Genomic DNA, 21,523 nt, shown 5'->3' on the forward strand with positions numbered 1-21,523 from the left:
TATCAAAAATAATATAAAGAGCATATAAATAGTATAAATTTAACATTAATTAAAAATAATTTAAAGAGTATATCTCTTACTTAATATAAAATATTTAAATTTTTCTGAAATACTAATAGTTTAGTATTAATTGTTTCTAGATCATTTTCAAAGTCAGTAATTAAATGTAAAGAATATGCCGAGTATATCTCTGTCTAAAATAATATATTTAAACTTTTTTAAATAACTAGCTGATTGATTTGTATATTAAATAAAAAATTTTTTTTAATTAATTATATTTTCCAGTTAATGAAAATCCAGTATTAACTGATGAATACTTGCAAACCTACAATGCCGAAATATTGGTCGGTCCCATTGAACTTTCCTCATGTATTGACCTGTGCGATCAGGGTGGTGTAATGACATTAACCTCACCGAAACTATTTAAAACTCGTACACGAAACTTTTTATTGCATTTACGAACTATGTCAGATCAAAGTAAGGATGGTCAAGCTAAAACACGTGGTAATAATTAAAAAATATTTTAATTAAATATACATAATAAATATACTGCTATTATTGTTTGTTTATAGGATGCGATTGGTTACACGAAATATCTATATCTGTACGTGGTGTAAAGACAATAAATATACCTAATGAACGTACACAACGAATTGCAATGCTTGAAAGTAAACTGCTATTAGAGAATTTATTTTTGATTATAAGTTCTACTGAAACTTCGAGGCTAGAAAAAAATCTTGCTTTAGATATATTGATATGGATTTGTTTTATACGCTTGAATCGTTATCGTTCCTCGAAGTCTGAAAGTATGAAAGCACAGTTGAATAAAAATGTGCAACATTATAATGTGGATCTTGTAGCACAACAAATTGAATGTATTTCTATAGCTGAAAAGTACATACACAGTATCATTCGTAACTGTATCATTCATAGCGATCGTTCGATCGCTCACAAATGTGTGAAAGTAATAATTATATTAACAGAGTAAGTATATTATAATATTACTTATCGTAAAAAAATAAGAACTCATAAAATTTTGTTGCACACTGCAGAGACAGTCTTTCTGTATATGTATATATATATATATGTGTTATTATATATTTTACATCGCCTAACGGCACAAAAATCATACTATAAATGAAGTGTTAATCAATTGTAAGGATGTAAAACATTTAAATTTGTATTTTTGATTTTCAGTGGGATAGGTAACATGCCTAGTGAACTTCAGAATGAACTTAATTTGAGCGTTGCTGTTAAAACGGCTATATCATCCACATTCAAGGAGTTGCCACTTTCAAAACATGCGAGTGTTGTACATTGGTTTACAACATTGGTTTGTGCCACATCTACTGCTGATTCGCATAACGAAATTTCTGAATTATGCATAAAGTTGTTAACCAAGATATCTGCAGAAATTTCGCAGCGTTGGGATCCGTATGGTGCATTACTAGGAACCAGGTAAGTTATATATGAAATTGGTTTTTCAAATTTATAACATTATTTATAACAGATTTGGCATGTATGGTTTTCCATTTGAGCCCGAAATTTTCGATTATGAGTTACCAAGCATGAACAAGAATACCGCACCAATTCCTTCAACCTTTTTAAGCATCATGCGACAAAATGCAGGTGCAATGCAAACAGCTGGTATGGATATTAAAAAGCTCTGTTCAATTGGTATTTATATATAGTTTAAAAAATTTTATGAATATATATTAATATATATATATTTAAAATAAACAAAATAGATAGCGTAGATTTTCGAACATTCCCACATTTGATAAAATGTAAAAGTGTGAGCAACCAATTGCGAGGCTTATTAGAGGTAGAACAGTTGCATTTTTCTTGTGCTGCAACATCTGAAGCTACTCGCATAGATAATTTGGATTCAATTTCAACTGGCAATGGGTCGAGTATAAATGTGGAAGATATTATTATGGGACCAATGCAATCTGTTTCCGTAGATGTTTTAAAGGATCCCGATATTGATAAGGTATACAAAACATAGATTATATGAAATGATCAACTGTTAGTTGTTTTTCTTTAAAGATACACGACATTGTTAATAATGTCCAAAATATTATTGTTGATAAACATCTTAAATTAAAGAAACCCAAAGAAGTTGAACAAAAAGCCAATGGCGTTTCTCGTAAGTTCACTTTTAAAAAAAAAAAGTAATTAAAAAGTACTCCTTATTGATAAAATTTTTTTATTTAGACTTTGAGCATTTGCCGCATTTATCATCGAAATACAATTCTATGTTGCCAAAATTCAAAGCAATTTGCAAATACATTGAGCTATGTGATGACACAACTAAAAATTCCGCTAGCAATAAAGCGGAACTTTTTAAAGAAAAAGCAATATCAGCCCAAGCTAAATTATCAGCTTTGGAGGATGCCCTCACAAAGTTAGATGAAACTCAAACAACAGTTAAAGATGTGCTTAAAATGCATAATAATAATGGAGAACAACGCATAACGCAAAAACAAAGTGCACAACTACCTCATGTGAACAAGGAAAATATTACAACTAATGTCTTCTCTTGGCATAAATTGCTTTTGCCTCCGCCGAAACAAATGATTGTTATCGATCGTATGCACTCTGGCGCTCGCCGATTTGTTGTGCTAGACTTCGGCGCGCATATCCTATTAACCGATTTAGTAATACCAGCTTGTGATGAGCTCGCATCGCTACACATAGATATTTGGTGTTTTGATGAAGAAACTGACAGTGTGCGTTTGACAGTAACACATGATATCGGCACTAAGACATTAGTTTTGACTGATTTACAACCACCGCCAATATGTCGTTTCATGAAAATCACCATTATTGGTCGCATTGGCATGTCATCCACAAAATGTAAGATACCGATAGGTTCATTTTATGGTCATACTGTTGTGTTAGATAGTGATTGCTATGGTGATACAGTATTGAAGAAAGTTACGCGCCAACCACAAAATTTACAAGCTCAGATAAAGGCATTGACTTCTTTGTATGAAGATGTACACTGTCGTTATAGCTTAGCGAGTTGTAAATTATTGGAACTGTTATCACCTGTGCTAAATTGCGAAATATCAAATGTTGCTCACATGCAGGCTTTTATTAATAAGCAGCATGAGACAGAGGCAAATGTGGTGGATAATTTAAAAATCATTAATTTGTACGAAGTAAGTTAATGAAATATAAATATTTTTATAATTTTTATTAATGATTTTAATCCCAACAGGAATGTATTATGCTACAACATCAAATTAATGTTATACGTAATGTTATCAATCGTTTCGACACTTCCTTGTCAAAAGTCAATCCAATTATGACTGCACGTGACGATATATTACAGTTAACATCACGAGATAAATTGCGTGTTCTGAGCCAAAGCCTAGTAGAAATATTATTGCATTTTTCTATTGAATTTGGATTTAAGGTAAAACGAATAATGCTGTACACGCTCAATTATAAACAATACGTAGTAAAAAAAAATGCCTCGCGAATGTTTATATTTCGTACGATTTTAAATGACTACAGATGTAATTCACATGTTTACCCAGATGTATTCGCATTGTAATTCGTTTCATATTTCGTTGAGTTAGCAACTATTATATCCATATGTTATTAAAATGCCTTACAAATTTGAAATGGTCTTTAGTGAATAAGTATATGAAAAATTAAAACACGAAGTGTGTTCACGAGTTCATATAATCTACAAATGTAATGCTTTAATTCCAGTAAAGAAGAACATTGATGCAACATGAAAATTTTTAGTAAAACCGGGTTCAGCTATTTTTAGTAACAAATGTTTTGTTGTTGAGGGACTTTACTTATGTTAATGTAATGGAATATATCACTAATGTAAAAGAACTTATTGTACAACAATAAACTATTATCATAAGATAACTAACGATAAACAGTACGCAATATAAACTTACATATATATTATATAAATTAAATTAAAATTAAAAACAAATGTTAATAACTTCATTACTGTTAGTATATTATGATATTTATTTGCTTTTTTTTTTGTTAAAATTGTAGAATATATTACCAGTACATCAATTATTTACAATTGACGTTGCCAATATGTTATTTAATTCTTTGGTCGTCTATGGAGACGCACACATACAATTAGCTACTTGTTCTTTGTTGGTACGGATGTGTTGCTTCCAAAGTTGGTGGGGTGACTTTTTGGCGGATATTTTCTGTAATTTATTTTCGTCTCAAAATAGTAAAATATTTCCACAAGATCGGTTAGTATATATTGTATATATTGTTTTAAATGTAAAATTATCAATTGTATTTCGTTTTAGAATATTTTTCCTACTAACATATTTGGGTAGACGAAGCATTGCCATGGGATCATGTCGCTCAATAGTAATTGATGCAATACTAAAAACATTAGCTAAATTATTAGCACCAATATCACCACGTTATCAACAAACTTATGATAACGCTGATCGATACAAAGATAATTCCGGAAATTTATGGTTGAAATCTGATTTACAACTAATTACATGGTTGTTGTTATTTTTGTCAGTTTGCTTAGATGATAATAACGATCATAAAGATAAATGTAAGCAAATATATTATTTTTATTATTATATATTGTTATTATATAATAATTTTATTCAGCTACAAATCGTTGGGATTTCATGAGCTGTGAATCTGATTTTACAAAGTCGCGTACACAATCATCTAACACACAAAATAAACAATTACGTTGTTTTAAGAAACGCATTATACAGAATAAATATAGTGTTCAACCTTACACTGATTGGGGAAAAAAGATATATATGATACAAAATGAGGTAGACAATAAATTTTAAAAATATTCATATACATATACATATCTAATCAAATATATTTATGTTATAGCATCCAAATATATTAATGGAATTAGCGGGAAAACCAAAATCATCTAAACAATCAAATAAAAGCGCAACAACATCAAAGCCTGTCAAAGAAGTTAATGCAATAGAAATTGAAAATAATTTTGATAAGGGACTTAAAGCCATACGAATTTATAATATATTAATTGTGATAAGAGGTCTTATTGCATTGCTTCTAGAGATGGATTTTACTTGCAATATGGATCAATTTTTGTTAACATGCAAGGTAAAACCCATTTTTATATTATAATACCAAATTTTTATAAAATTTTTAACATTTCTAGGTGATTGCACGGTTGGTATCTGCCTGTCGCCCAGCTGTAAAATTGACAAAAATTGTAACTACCACACAACTGGAGCAATTAATCCGGCTTGCTGTTTGGAATGATCAACAACAACCTTGGGCTGTACATGCAATTACTTGTTTATTACAGGTAATATAAATCGTTTTGTATTTTTATCAAATGAAGACGATATAAAATAGAATAATGTGCACCATAACTTCGTTATGCAAAACTCTTATATTAATTAATAACGGATAAGTTGTTTTATTAGATAATTATGATTTTAATCAACTTAAGAATTTTGATGGTTTTGTATTGTATTGTGCCATGTGTTATAAGGAGCAACAAGTCTTCTATCGAGATAGAATCATTTATATAGCTGTTTTTATATTTTTTGTTTGTTTATTTGGAGTTTCATCATATGTTAATATTAAATAAAATAGTATTTTTTTTAAATCAAGAGTAATTTATTATAATAAATTTTAATTTATTTTTTATAGGATTTGTTAGATGCTGATAAGCACTATAAAGACAATGACGCTACTCCTACAAATGATCGCGGCAGTATTTTGGAAATTGTAACCGCAGACCAGTCACCAAAAAATGCTTTTGACAGTTATCAATGTAATTATAATTAAATTTTTTTTTTTTGAATATTATATATAAATTTTTTTTCATTTGTTACAATTTATAGCAATATATGCACAACAACCCATGACATCTGTACAAGCTAACAGTAATGAAGTGCCCTATTCTGATGGTAAATATAATTAATATAAATCATTATATATGTGTTATTAATTAATTAGCTGGAGCTTAAGCTTCATTTTTAATGCAAATTAAAATTAATAAGTTTTAAAACAATTTGTATGTTATTTTTTTAATTATAACTATTTCTGTCTACCTTGTAGACCATCCTCAGTGTACATGTGCACTTAATTATCAAATAAAAATTTGGCATTTAAATAATTCATTAATTAATTAGTTAATTAATTATTAATTAACAGTTCTAAGAACGGCCGGGTTTATGTCCCGGAGCCACTCGTGAATCTCGACGACCAAGAGCTGTTAATTATTTTCAAAGTGATTTTACTAGTAAACAATAATTAATAATTAATAAAATAAAGTATTATATAAAAAATAAATATTAAATTAATAAAATTTTTTGTTTACTCTTATAGCAAAATATTATCATTTACCATCTTTAATTGAGTGCGATGATACTGAGTTTGATGAACTTCTCAACGACATGGCGATGATTGAACGTACAAAACCAACGAAAAAAGACAACAACAACGTTAATAAAAATACAGTTAATTACTTTTGTAAATCTATATCGAGCTCCCTAGATGCTAGGTTAGATGTTGGATTAGATATCAACATTGAAGTTAAAATTCGACGCTTAACAATGATTTCTTCCTTGGATATGTATGCATCATTGCCTCAGATTCCTGGAAATGAATTCGTTACACCCATTCCGGAAGCAACCATATGGCCAGAATACATAACAGAGATTTGGTCAACACCAGAATTTAATGAATCGCAAAATACTTACAAAATGTTTAAAGATGTATTTGATAGCATATTCGCAGATCTACATATGCAGGTAAATTTTTAAAATGAAGTTTATTTTGGAATAGAAAGTGTACAATTTAAAAAATGTTTTTTTTTTTGTTAAAGGATACATGGGTACATTTGGAACAGGTATTGCATATGTGGCTAACTTTGAATGGAGAGCTTACTGATAAAGCCTGTACTGGAACTTTTTCGCAAACCGATGTACCAAAAATACCATTTGGTGCACATGCTGTGCAGGGACTGTTAATTGCACTAGCTTGGCATAATGATATTAAGTTGCGTACTTGGTGTTTGGGTTTCCAATGCTTGTTTTTAGCTTGTAACTCACAAGCTATTTGTGATGATGACTCAGATTCGACGAATATAAACGAAGTTATAATTAACGATGAACATTTTGAGAAAATGTTGTTGAGATTTTTCTCTGGTTATGGTATGACTTCAACTATTATTTCTAATCGATGTGTAAGTTATTTTACGATTTTTTTTAATTGAATAATTGTTAATAATCTAAATAATTAGGCTGGACCAACTATATGTAAACATTTGCATGAACTATTACAATGGTTGCATAAGAAAAGCGAAATGACAGAAGATTTTATCACTTGTAAACGTAAACTTAAGGATATTTTACTACATATTATACTGCAGTTAGTTCAACCAGGTGGTGCTATTTGCACTCAACAGGGTCCAATCGACGCACAAAGTCAATTAGTGCGTGATTTGCTATGTATGCCAAATGATAAAGCTGATTTAATTGTTGCTTTAAAAATAATAGATAATGTTTGTAAGTAAAATAAATATTTGAAATAAAATTACCAATTCATCTATTTTTTATATTCAAGCGTTCCTGGTCAACAATAATATATCCAACAATGACAAGTTACAATGTCAGCGTATATCTGATAATAGTAGTGCTGCAAATACGTTCTGCAATTTATTTGCCAATGTGCTTGGTTCAGATAACACTAAGCAAAATGCATCTATATCAGATAATTCGTTGATTATTAGTTTAATAAAGCTGTCATCGTCGCTCATACAGATAGAGTTGCCAAGACAGCCAAGTGTAAGCAATAACATTTTGATAAATATTTGATTTAAAATTTTGTTTATGAATATTTTTTAAATATGTACTTTTTGTTTGTAGGAGGTTCCAATACCGGAAGATAAGGAACTTTCAAACGAAAGTCAAACAGATGAAACAAAAGCTGAACAATTAAATAATGATGGTCCAAAATCGAAAACACCATGTATAGCTGATACGGGTAAGCTAAATATAAATATATATAAATAATATTTAATATATACGTTGGAATATATTAATTTAATATATATTAAGTTTTTTAATAAATAAATAATTTTAATTTTAATTTACAGTATTACGTGATAAGAACATGAATACCATGAAACGTTTATTAACTGCTTTGTCGAATTGCACCAGCACTTCCGTCATATTGACAATAACAAACAATTCTATAACTACTACAAAGGCTACAGATAATAATTCATTCGATGATCCGCAAACAACAGCAGATGCAGTTTTTAATATGCTCGTTTTACTATACGAAAAAGCATCAAGCCCACGTTTAGTTATTGCACCAATATGTCAATATCTGGAAGCAAGTAAGCAAAATTCTTTATATAATAAGTGAACATACAATAACGTAACTTTTTTTTTACTTTTAAAGGCACCTCGAATCGTACTTATCTTCCACGTTTACAATTATCAGAACCTTTTCTTCTGTTTATGTCAAAAGTTTTGGCAGATTCATCTTCTGTTCAAATTTTTACACAACTTGGTGGCATAAATATTATTTGCAAAAATTTAGTTAAACTAAACAAAGCATTGATTAATATGCAACCTAGCTTAATATCGCTCATTATGCAACATATGACCAAGAATTCCAAGATAAAAATTGCTCCACAGAATAGTTTGAATAACAGTTTAAAGAAACCACCAACAAATAACGCACAGTCTCCACGTTACCTACAAGAAGGTCTTATTAATTTTGCACCATTCTGCAATATTTCTACAGAAAATGATTCTGCTCAATCCGCTGATATATTAATTTCCAATCCAATGGCTTCACATCGTCGGCCACGTACACCGGCCTGGAATTATATGTTTTATCCTAATGAATCGCATGTAGATTTAACCATTACGTTGCCAACTGCGGTATTGCTGAAGGAAGTGCAATTGCAACCACATACTCCGACACTGGCATCATGTCCATCAGCTGTAGCTTTAGAAATATCACGTGATTATGGTCTAGGACCTATACCCGTTTGCTCACCACTAACCACAACAGGCATGACATGCATACGTTTGAAGTTGGCTAAAGCTGAAATAGCAACGAGTGTGGTTTTAAGATTATACAGGTTAGTCATTTTATTTACATATTAATTTATGTTTTAAATAATTGGTGGTTTTTTGGACAATTTTTTGTTTAGACCTAAGGATAGTTCCAATATTGGTTTGTCACAAATTGCTATACTCGGCAATACAATATTTGCAGAACATGCAAATACCAGCAGCAGCAGCAACAGTGTATCAAATGCTGATAATTCAAGTGATAATGATATTTTTGCTAAGACTAGCATTGGTTGGATAAGTATTTTATCACGTTGTTTCAATGCAGCTGATTTTATGCCCTATCCTAAATGGGAAGCAGATATCATTGGTGCTTCGGCCGTATATCCTGGTTTCCTTGAAGCATGTTGTTCATTAATGAATATAATGCCCATGATACCAAGTGGAGCTCAACACAATTTAGAAACGGTTCTCCTTAAGTTAGGTTCATATAACAAAGAATTGTGTTTATCTTTAATACGAATTTTGTTATGGAATACAGCACCTCAAGGTATTTAATTTAATTTAAACTAAGTTTTTAAATATATATGTTTAATATATACCATTTTTAGTTTATAAGCTCACAAATGAAAGCATATGTGATTTGCTTTATGAATTAGCAACAACCAATGATGCACACATCACAGATAAAATACAGTTATTATTGGAATGGGTCATCAAATTACGTCAAAGTTACAGCAGTGGTACGCAACGTTGTAACAATCCTCAAAGTGGATTTGTAAAATGCATTGCTTCTATTTTGTGGTACATATGTTCCAATAATCAAGTGCATAAAATAATGGAACTAATAACAAATGATATATTTGAAGCTTGTGTTTACTGGATTGATAACTTAGCTCATGATGAGCCCTTGAAAGTGGCATTTGATTCACTGCTCTGTGCACTATGTAACATCAAACCAGAACTTTTTGATCAACTTTTACTAAAAGTTGACGTTAAAGTTATGCAGTCAATGCCAAATATTTCTAATGATCAGTACGCAAAAGAGGAAGAAATTGGTCTTACGGATGACAACAAAGGAATAAGTGGTAGTGAATGGTTTGAACATGCTGCAGCTAATAATTTAAATACACTCTTACAGCGACCATCCTATCTGGCAACACTGGCTTTAGCTTGTCAATCACCTGTTGCAATATATAAATTAGTTGATTCTGGTTTACCAAAATTATTGTCGCATGCATTATTTGAGTATTGTTGCGCTTTGTTACCAACATTAAAGCGCGAGCAGAAAACTGTTCAAACACAACATGAAGAGGATGAATTGGAACCAAAGCCAACCACTAGTGCTTCCGCTGTTGCAAGTACAAGTCGCATGCAACATAAATTTAATAATCAAGCAACAGACATTGATAAATCGAAGCATGTTTATACCAACACAACCGATACACAACCTCTACTCACGTGTACACACGTGCCAAAAATACTTGATTTCTTTGCTGAATGTTGCGCAGAGGGACATATGCGTGACTGGTTGGGCACACAACAGGGCACTGTATTTTGGAAACCATTACTTGAACTGCTTTGCAATTTCAGACCATTAGAACTTGCTGGCGAAGAACCTTTACAACAAGCATTCATACGTATGGAACGTGCTACCATTAACTTTTTAACACGTGTAACATCATGTCATCCTAAAAACCAAGATACTTTAACTTCATTACTTATTGCGGTTATAACAAAATCCTCTAATGTATCACCTACAGCAACATTAAAGTCAACAATTTCTGGCTTTACACGTCAAATCGTTTTACAGCTGCTCTTAGAGAATGAGCGCTTATTGGTTTCGATTAGAAGTAAATTACCATTGCAGCGTAAAAATTCCATTTTCAATTCTTCCAGTTCTTTAACAGCGAATGCTGCGAACAATAACAGTGTTTCGATGTGCTTTGTAAATAATCATCCATCGAAACGAGTTAACGCACATCATTTGCTATTTTTCGTTAATTCAAATACCAAATGTCAAGAAATATTGCAATATTGTGTTTCAGGTGAGTTGAATTTAACATGTATATAATTTAAGATCCCATATATGGTATATAAGCAATTAATCAATATCCAACTTTATTTAATTTATTAATATTGTACATTTTACTTTATATGAATTATGCATGCTTCCCAGCGCTAAATTAACATTTTAATATCTCTGAATTAACTTTTCATACTTACTTGCGGATGGGGATATAAAACATTTTTGCCCTAAACAGCAGTACTTTTGCTTTTAAATGGAAAACTGTATAATTTGTAAGAAGAAAACGTATTAGATTTTTTTTCTTGCAAGAAAAAACCGAGGCATTTAGTTAGTTGACCATAGTGCCCAAATTCAAAAGAATTTTTAAACAGTCAATACAAAATAAGATCCTCTCACTAGAATTTCTAAGTTTCCCTTGTGAATTTAAGAAGATTTTGTAGAAAGACAGCATTAACCAATAATCTCAATCTAGTTCATCATAACCCAAAAATCTCAATCTCGTTCATCAGAACCCAATAATCTCAATCTAGTTTTTACACACCCTGGTTAATAACAGATGACGTGCCTTCGTATTGTGAACAATCTCAAGCGATGGATGTCATGTCATGTACCCTGCCATTATTTCGAGATTCGAGTATTTGTGAGATCCTTTAATTGCATGACAAAGTTAACTAGTTTAGTTTTACAAAGTTTTTAGTTAATTTTCAATTTCTTTTTGGACAATCTTCTTTTTTAGATAGATTTCACAAAATCATTAAATGGATGACAGAATTCTGCATAGTTAATAGCGAAAATAGTAGGGCTTACTTTACCTTTGCTATCTGACAATAGCTTATCTGTTGTTGTTGTGATTTGAATTAGTGCTATTGCGCACTTTTACTCTTTTGTGGCTGGGGGGCTTATCCCTGCCCCACACTAAGCTTTACCTATACTAGAGTTATTATCATTTATTTATCATTTATACTAGAGTTATTATCATTTATTTATCTTTTAACTGATGACGGGCCATAGATCAGCTCTTCCTGTGTGTCCTGAGGTGGACTTAAGGTTTGTTAGGGCGGGGTTGGGCTACGTATCAACTTTTGTGAATAATTTTAGGGCTTGCTATATTTTTTCACTGAGTCGTTTCTTAGATTTCTTTGCATGTCTGTTGTTCTAATATACCAAGGAATCATAATTAGTCTTCTTAAAGCCAGATTTTGTGCTATCTGTAATTGCTTTATGGCAGTATTTGAGGCTTTGCTATATGTTACACATCTATACAGTAGTGCTGGCCTAATCATTTGAATATATAATAACTTTCTATTTTTGAGGTTAAAGCGATTATTATTAAACAGCGGCTTAAAGAGATGTAGTATGTTAGAGCAACTATTCCGTTTACATTTCAAATGTTTATACCAATTAAGCCGTTTGTCAAAAGTGACTCCTAAATATTTTATGATTTCCTCCCACCGTATCTCCGTGCCAACGACGCTCAATTCTGAAGGATGCTGCCTTCTCTTTCATGTTATGAATATAGCCTTGGTTTTGTCGTTGTTAATTTTAATTTTCCATTTCTGGAAGTATCCACCATGAAGTCTATATTTCTCTGTAAGGTGTTACTTACATATATGGCTGCACACAATTACCGAAGCTTAAATAAAATTATTTTAATTTTGAAAGTTATATGTATCTATAATTTTTCACATTAACAGTTTTATCGCTGAAGAATTTTTGTTATATGCATTATGCATTCTTCAGGCATGTTTATTAAATATACATATACCATTTTTAATCTTATATCTATCAACTCAATTTCAAATTGTCTGAAGTTTGTTGAAACTCTTCCTACGCTAGTCATACCTTATCAATAATCTAATTTATTGTATATAATTTATTAATTTTTGTTTGAATTTTGCTTCTATTCTTCTTTCTACTAAATTTTAATTTTTATAATTTCTAATTATTTTTTGTTTGCTTGTTTTCCTTTTTATTTATGTTCATTTTGCGAATATCTTAGTTTCCTCAAACCTTGCACTTACTAATAATAATTCAGAAAATCCACCAAAAGATGAAAATACAGATTCGGCACCAACTTGTAATAAGATCACTATTAATCAAAATGCCATGAAGCCAATGTTAGAGATAAATACCGGAATAGGATTGAATTTCAATGGTTTTGATAATGGTATGGAGTTTTTAAGTGTAGCTGCAGGCGTAACTGCAAAGGATAAGCGTTTGAAAGATGTTAAAAACCAGGTGGCCTCAGCGAAGGATCATAGTGCCATTTCCGCGCTTCCAAGTATGTATTTTATGCTAATATTTTATTGTATATTGTATTATTTCAAATGTTAAATTTCTTAATAACTCTTTTCAGAATTATTTACCATTGATGACTTCATAACTCCTTCGAATTCTGTGTTAACACCAACTTTTGCTCAATTAACCCATGATGACTTGCCCGATATATTACTATCAAGCGATACAACAGTGTCTCAAATTTTAGCTTCTTTATATAATAAAGGAGAATCTTTATCCACTCCTTGTTTGTCGCTTAATTTGGTAAATACAAATAACAATAAAACAAATTATTTCAACAGCAACACTTTTCTCATAAATTTATTCAATATGTACTGTACAGTTGACCCGAATTACTAATCCTGATGAGTGTGATGAATCCGTAGTGAAAGCCGCCAATATGGAACCTTTACCAACACCGCTACAAAGATTTTCCAGTCGTGGGGGCTTATCTATGTTAGCTAAGTATTTGCCTACCGTTTATCCGGAAAGTGCTGGCCGTAAGTCACCAACAACCCAACCGGAAAAGGAAAAAAGTCAACCAATTGTTGATTGGGTGAAACTTGAACCTAATGATGAAATATATGAAGATCTTGATGATGTTGTATCAGAACCAATTTCTAAAAATGCTTCGATTTCATCCGTACCACAACACTCCTTAGCTGCATTTGGGTTATTCTTACGTTTACCTGGTTATTCAGATGTTTTATTGAGAGATAAATTACGTGCTCAGTGCCTTCTCCGTCTAGTTTTGGGTGTGACCGGGGATGGTGAAGGAAGTAAGTTTTTATATAATTGCTTGTTTTTTGTTTTATGTTACTAATCATAATTTGGTTTTTGTAGACGATATTTACAGTCTGTCTCTTGCTCCTTCGCTGCCAACATTACCATTTGAAGTTTTCCGTCAATTACTTGATAGTTTACTATTGAAAACCGATGACGGCGTCTTACTAAGACGTATGATAATTGAAATTGGTGCAATGCATTTAGTATTAAATTGTTTGAGTATATTTACACATCAATCACAAAATTGTCAGATCTCAACTCCTCAAAGCGAGGTAGATAATTTCCAAAACACTTTGTTCAATGTTCTATTTAAAATATAAATTTTTTTAAGGCTTCCTCGACTGGCGTAAAAACAAATGGAGAAGAATCCTCAATAGCTCCATCTGATGATAAGAGTCATATGTATTGGGCAAAAGGAACCGGATTTGGTACCGGTTCAACTGCGCAATCCTGGAATGTCGAACAAGCACTGTTAAGACAAAAAAGTGAAGAAGAGCATGTAACTGTTTTGTTGCAGGTAAATAAATATAAATTTTTATTCCATATTATTTCATTATTAATTATTTATATGTATTTATTAGGTACTTTCAAGTTACATTAATCCTGGCGATACCATACCTGCATTTTTGCAAAACGAAGAAATAATGGCTTATCATGAAATAAATGATAATCCCGGCGAGTTACCAATACAATTTACTTATCTCTTGCAACAGTCCTGCCTCATTCCGGCTTTAAGTTCCTATTTACGAAATGACTCTGTATTAGATATAACAAGACACATTCCTCTGTATCGTGCTATATTACAATTGTTACGTGCTCTGTCACAATCACAGCAATTGGTCTCCTTATTGCAACCACAAACTCCACTAGAAAATTCACCATCCATTTTAGAACTTTTAACTAATTTGAAAACGTGTGTGGATACATACGCAAAGCGTTTGAAGTAAGTGAGAGAACTATTATTAAAAAATTCATATCACTTATAAATTTAAATTTAATTTAAAAAATTTTTTTTTTTGTTTTTTTATAATTTAGAGTGAACAAGAAATCCAACATAAAGGGACAAAAACAACAAGTTACTTTTAATATAGATGATGGTGATGATGAAGGATTAGCTCTTTTAATACCCGATATACAGGAGACAACTGCAATTGTACAAAAAACAATCAATGCAGATACATTAGCTAATTCATTTGATAACGATGCTGCAGTAATAAATATTGATAATCCTCAATTAACAAAATCTTTAGAACAACGCTATATGGAATTAATGAAACAGCTGCAATTCGATACTTATGATATGATTGTTGAATCAGATAACAATAGTTTTCGCTTTACGGTTTCACATCATTTCGAGAAAATGGTGCGAATGGCTTGTGATCGGTATCATCCATCGCGCGTTAAGCGGTTAGCACAAGAAGCTGTAACATTATCAACCAGTTTGCCATTGTCTTATAGTAGTTCTGTGTTTGTTCGCTGTGATACTGATAGACTTGACGTAATGAAGGTGTGTTTTATTACTAAATGTTTTATAATATAAACAGATGACTGATATTTTATATAACGTGCTATCAAATACTTGTAAATAGCGAACACTTCTTTATATACATGTTACAAATTATTTATAAAATTTTTCTCTAATATCTGCTTCTATACCAAATTTTTTTATTTATTTATTTTTAGGTGCTCATTACTGGACCCGCAGATACACCTTATGCGAATGGTTGTTTTGAATTTGATGTATTCTTTCCACCAGAATATCCTCTTCAACCAATGATGATAAATTTAGAAACAACTGGTCGCCATTCAGTTCGCTTCAATCCCAATTTATATAATGATGGTAAAGTTTGCTTATCTGTCTTGAATACTTGGCATGGTCGACCTGAGGAAAAATGGAATGCACAAACTTCAAGTTTTCTGCAAGTATTAGTTTCAATTCAATCGTTGATTCTCGTCCCAGAACCTTATTTCAATGAACCAGGATTTGAACGAAGTCGTGGTACACCAAGTGGTACATATTCCTCACGCGAATATAATAGCAACATTTATCAAGCATGCGTACGTTGGGCTATGTTAGAACAGATACGTAATCCTAGTCCTTGTTTCAAAGATGTAAGATTAATAAAATTTTTATTTTAAATTTGTAATAAATTTTTGGTTTTTAAGGTAATCCATAAGCATTTTTGGTTGAAGCGTAATGAAATTTGCGCGCAAATTGAAAGTTGGATGGAAGAATTAAACAAGCCCCAATATAATGAACGTAATAGCCGCACCATTTCATTCAACTCAATGGTCTTACGCCGTCAATATCGACATTTACGTGAAGAACTTTCAAAATTAAAAGTCCCCGAGGGCTTGGAAGATTTAGATGCTCCTTTTAGTCCACATGTTTCAATACCACCAATGATTGACAACTCAAGTAATTCGGCTAGCACAAGTACAAGTAGCAGTGTTATAGCGCAAACACAGAGCACAACAGTAAGCACAATGACTGCGACAACAGCAACCGCCGAGAATGCAGAAACTAAAACTGAAAGTTATCAAGGTAAAACAAAAATGTTATACTATTAAAGTTCCATGTAATAGTTCAGCAATGTTAATTTTATTTTTAGAATCCGTGTCACCCGCGTCACTTAGTTATCCAGAGTGCAGCACACCCAAACCAATGTTAGTTGAATTACCTGATTACATTGATAACGATTTGGATGATGCCACACTTTTATTAACGCCACAACATCCAGTACCTGCGCCAGTGACAGCTACTGTGGTAACAGTGGAAGAGGCTACCACTCAAGCGGACGAAGAGATTATTGCCCAAACACCAGACTCCCCAATACCAATGTTTAACTATCAGCACGATGTTATGAGTATAATAAATCCTCCCTCACCGATACCAATTCCAATGTTCAGCTATTCCTTTGATGGAGACGTAGAAATATTCTTTGACAATGCCGATGAAGATGCTCAATATGAAGACTCCAATTTGGGAGATTTTCTATAGTTATCTTTTGACAGCATTATTTCGAAATGTCAACATGTATCCAAAGTCTCAGATGTTTAATGTATGTATGTCTACAGTTAGTTTATTATTTTAAATAATTTTATTTTTTATAAATGCTTATATTCCTTTGTGTGTTTTATAAAAAAATTTAGAAAATTATGTATGAATATAAGAAATTTAAAACAAAATTTAACGTTGAAACTTAAAAAAAATATGGCTTTTCCCTTAATGCACCCAACGTTAAAAAAAACTAAATTAAAAGTATGTATATGTATTCGTAAAGAGGTAGTACATTGATAAAAATGTAATTTATAAAAATATATTTGTACGAAATTTCTAAACATACATAAAAATTAAAATAAAGTAAAACAATTAAAAAAATTTAAAGTATTCAAAATTAGACTATTTTATTTTACTTGTTTACTATGGAATATTATTATATACAAATTTTTTTTTCATTTAATGAAAAATTGTGTATTTGAAAAATCATGTCATAAATAAAAAACATTAATCGAAACTAAAATTATAGATAAAACCTTATTTCTTATCAAAATTGGTAAGTGCAGCAATCACTAATATTGGACTTTATTTAAAAAAAAATTCAATTAATTCGCCAACACACAATTTTATGAATTTCTAAAAAAAATGTTGAAATTGTAAATAAGTGTTTCAGATGAATACATATTATTAATTAATCCTACATATTTAGAACATTTTTCTATTATTCGTATATTTTTTTTAATTAAAATATATTAAAATAAATAAATGCAATATAAAGAACTAAGATCCTCAGGTGTGATTTTTATTTGTAGTAAATTCGAAAAACATAATAAATGTAATTAATATTTAAAATTAAAATTAAAAAGAATAATAATTTTAATGCTAGGAAAATCTTTATTACAGTCTTGGAGTTTGCGATTTTTCTATATTTTTGTATACTAAATATTCTAGAAATAATTGGACATTTTATAGCTTCTATGCTTAAGCTAATTAGCCTGATTTTGACAATGCACTTTCTGGAAATGCTTTCAATATTTAAAATTCCGAATAGTATAAGATTAAATAATAAAACGGATATGGACAACTGTGCTCAGGCTTATAGGATTATTATAAACAAATGACACAGAATGTTTGTATATATTTTTTTTGTGTATAATTTTTATTCTTTTTTGTTTTTTTTTCTTGTTGTCATTATTATTATTGTATTTATTATATGATTTTTCTTTGTAATTTTCCGCTATAAATTTAACATTGTATATTTTGTTTAGTTTCTCTGAAAATACCTATCGGAGATAGTCGAAATATTGGAAAAATATTTTAATAAAATATAAATTGTTTTTAAATATAAATAACAAATTATAGTCTTTTTTTCTATTTAAATTGACCAATTAGCCCGCTAGTAAATTATTATTTAAGTTAATTAAGTTTTAAGTTAGAACAAAAAATATAAACTTCATTTAACTTCATTTATTATAAATTTTAATCTAATTTTTAAATATATTCGGTTATATATCAATTAACATATAAAAATATAAAGTCACAAACAGCCTGTATACTCTTGCTGAAGTTACCGTGAAGAATTAGGGAAAACAAACAATTGTAGACATTTATCCTTGTAGGCATTAGAGAACACGGCTTTATAACAATAAAATTTTTAACAGGCTTGGTTCAGAAAACTCTAGGGATAACAGATATCTTACTTGTTCAGCTAAAACTGTTTTGGCAAATTTAGCTTTAGATATAGCCACGTGTTAAACTGTTACTTGTCATGAATAAATACATCTGCTCCAACTGCAGCTGTACTTTTAACGACGCCGACCATCTAATTTTATATCCAAATATACTCACAACTATGAGCTCAACTGAGTTATGCTTTCGCATCTCATACAAAGCAATGACTTATAGATCACATATAATTACTCATAAATATTATATAACAAATTACTAATTTTTAAGCTTGAAAAAGCAAACTATATTAAAATTATTTTAATTAAAAAATCTGTTCTTTCTTATCAACTTCATAGTTGCTGTCACTACTGTATCCAATTGCAGTTTTTTCACTTAGGTTAGACCTATAACTTCGTGCATAATAATAATTAATAATTATAAAAAAAAAAACAAAACCGTGAAAGACAATAAGAGCCTATTATTATTATGAAAAAGATAGCACACTGCAACCTAAAAGATCTGTTGTGCCCCTTAGTCGAATTAAAGTGTTTCTCCAAATCCGATTTCTTTAATGAGAGACATTATAGGGTCTATCTTTCCTAATCTTGAATCTCTATGTTCCATAAAATACCCTCCTAGATGTTTCTTCCGCTTGTGCATCAGTGCCGGGCACTCTCCTAGCACATGGTATGCGGTTTCTTCCTCTTCTCTATAGTATCTGAAGTCTACGGAGCCTAAGGATCGATTAAAAAAATTGGGTCTCACACAATAATCCACTTGAATAGCTGTGTATGGTATTTCGCAATTAATATACATATTAATAAAAAATCTTTTCAAAAGTTTATGTGCATATAGGAAGAATGTACTAAAAAATTTACTTGGAATGGGGCTTATAAGTTAAAGACGTAAACGTTTTGGAAGGGATTTGCTATATCCCTGTGTATAAAAATTTTATTTTTTTATGACATAAAATGTTCTGTCAAATCAATCTATTGTGTTAGTGTTGTTTGTGTATATCCTAAGGAGATATTTGCCATTGTTGAATAGTGACTTACATAACTATACTTCAACAAACTAATAGCCTAAGTAGATAAAGCAATCCTTGACATTCTTTCACACAGTAATATATACTCCGTTTCCAAAATATACAACGATACCTTCTTACAGTTACAGTTAGATTGTTTCAATTTGAAGGGGTTTTCAGACTCTTAAGTTGTCTTCTGGTTATATGTCTGTGTGTATATTCATATATGTAATGCATTTTATATTACAAATATTAACATTAGTACGTTTTTTTATTGTTTAACAAAAATACAGATATGTTATCTAATGTACATAATTGCGATTCTAAGAGAAACTATAGTTTTTTATACTAATAGTAAGGTCTTCTCTTTTTAAAGTCCGTTTTTCTAATAGAACATAGATCTGCCATGATGTTGTTGTAGACCTTTTATCTAACCTAGTTTGGTGCTTTTTATATATATTGATATACATGTATCATTTTTTCGAAATTTCTTTATCTGTGGTTTGGTCCCAAGTCATAATTAGTATATTAGATTCTCTGTTACTTTGTGGGTTTCATATTAAAACTCAAGATGTACTTATTTGGCTGATTAATGTGAAGTGAAATTATATGGTTCTGTTACTGCTTTTTTATCAGAAATTCTGAATTTAAGTATATGTACTTGATCAATAGGAGTACTACTGATAATCCGTTCTTTGGTTCCATTTTGAATTTTTTATGTTAACAAAGATTTGTTTCATTTTATAATTTTTATATAGAACTAAATTTGATATATATTTTTAATAAATAAATTATAAACGAACTTGTTAGTCAGTTAGACAGGATATCTATTATTTATAGAGCTGACCCTTTTAAGACTCTTTTGAGTTGTATTATTACAATGAATGACATTTGGAGTTTTTATCAAAATTTTTTTAAAAAAATTTTTTTTCTAACAGCATTTTTTTCGTCAAGTATATTTGGCAAAAATTATTTTTAAACAAAAATGTTATGTTAATAGTAAAAAATTATATTATGTTTAACTTATCTGCAAATAAATTTTTTGTTAATTGTTCACTCACGTAATCTTTATAATTTATTTAGATATTTTATCTTTATTCTGTGCCATAATGATTTAATTAACCATGTTTTTTATATAACTTCAAATCGACAGTTCTATGCCAAAATATTATTTATTTTATTTTCATTATTTTCGAAAAATGCTACACTGACAAATTTTTTTCAACCTAAAATTTGTCAATTGTTTAATAGAGAGCTCTATATCCACGTTGCAGCAAAACTATTTCAGAGAATTTATAAAATACACAATCAAGAAGATTGACTATGCTTTTTGACCTTATAATTCAAGAATTTATTAAAACCTTAAAGAATCAGTTACTATAATATATTGTTAGGTTAGGTTAGGTTGAATTTGCAGCCTTGTGCCCAAATAGTCATATTAAATACCACGGACTTATGACAAACACAAAAGAGCCATTTTAAAAGTAGAAGTCCGAAGTATTAAGGCAGAAGAAGAGCCTTTTTCCAATATTTCGACTATCTCCGAAATATTTACAAATAGTGCCCTTTTGGTAACGACCAGTTCTCCCTCTCAAGTAGAAAGGAACTAAGCTTATAGGTATAGGTGTGTGCTGGTTTAATATCGGTCGTTTAGAACTTTTGCAATTTGAAGATCTCTATTAAGA

General features: G+C 30.4%; 1 protein-coding gene across 1 annotated transcript; it reads left to right on the forward strand.

Moving 5' to 3' along the window:
* The first annotated feature begins 175 nt into the window (after nucleotides 1-175).
* LOC119676365 (baculoviral IAP repeat-containing protein 6) lies at nucleotides 176-17,280 on the forward strand. Its single transcript, XM_038087602.1, has 35 exons — nucleotides 176-182; nucleotides 286-504; nucleotides 573-984; nucleotides 1,198-1,458; nucleotides 1,511-1,677; nucleotides 1,749-1,993; nucleotides 2,050-2,149; nucleotides 2,218-3,167; nucleotides 3,227-3,424; nucleotides 4,033-4,244; nucleotides 4,305-4,567; nucleotides 4,627-4,802; nucleotides 4,870-5,109; nucleotides 5,168-5,317; nucleotides 5,668-5,791; nucleotides 5,862-5,927; nucleotides 6,349-6,773; nucleotides 6,848-7,207; nucleotides 7,265-7,529; nucleotides 7,588-7,808; nucleotides 7,890-8,007; nucleotides 8,120-8,365; nucleotides 8,431-9,121; nucleotides 9,194-9,603; nucleotides 9,665-11,101; nucleotides 13,082-13,363; nucleotides 13,439-13,623; nucleotides 13,703-14,138; nucleotides 14,203-14,417; nucleotides 14,477-14,662; nucleotides 14,727-15,088; nucleotides 15,181-15,652; nucleotides 15,829-16,257; nucleotides 16,312-16,690; nucleotides 16,758-17,280. Exons 1-35 carry the CDS (start codon nucleotides 176-178, stop codon nucleotides 17,144-17,146), a joined length of 11,298 nt encoding a protein of 3,765 aa, XP_037943530.1. The 3' UTR covers nucleotides 17,147-17,280.
* Nucleotides 17,281-21,523: the final 4,243 nt, after the last annotated feature.

This window comes from Teleopsis dalmanni, chromosome 2, assembly GCF_002237135.1.
Source record: "Teleopsis dalmanni isolate 2A chromosome 2, ASM223713v2, whole genome shotgun sequence".
Lineage (NCBI taxonomy): Eukaryota > Metazoa > Arthropoda > Insecta > Diptera > Diopsidae > Teleopsis > Teleopsis dalmanni.

What these genes read in the sequence shown, in the direction of transcription:
- LOC119676365 (XM_038087602.1), top strand. An exon ending in TGCCATTTCCGCGCTTCCAA is followed by an intron (nt 13,364 to 13,438) that starts GTATGTATTTTA and finishes AACTCTTTTCAG; the next exon opens with AATTATTTACCATTGATGAC. An exon ending in GACCGGGGATGGTGAAGGAA is followed by an intron (nt 14,139 to 14,202) that starts GTAAGTTTTTAT and finishes TGGTTTTTGTAG; the next exon opens with ACGATATTTACAGTCTGTCT.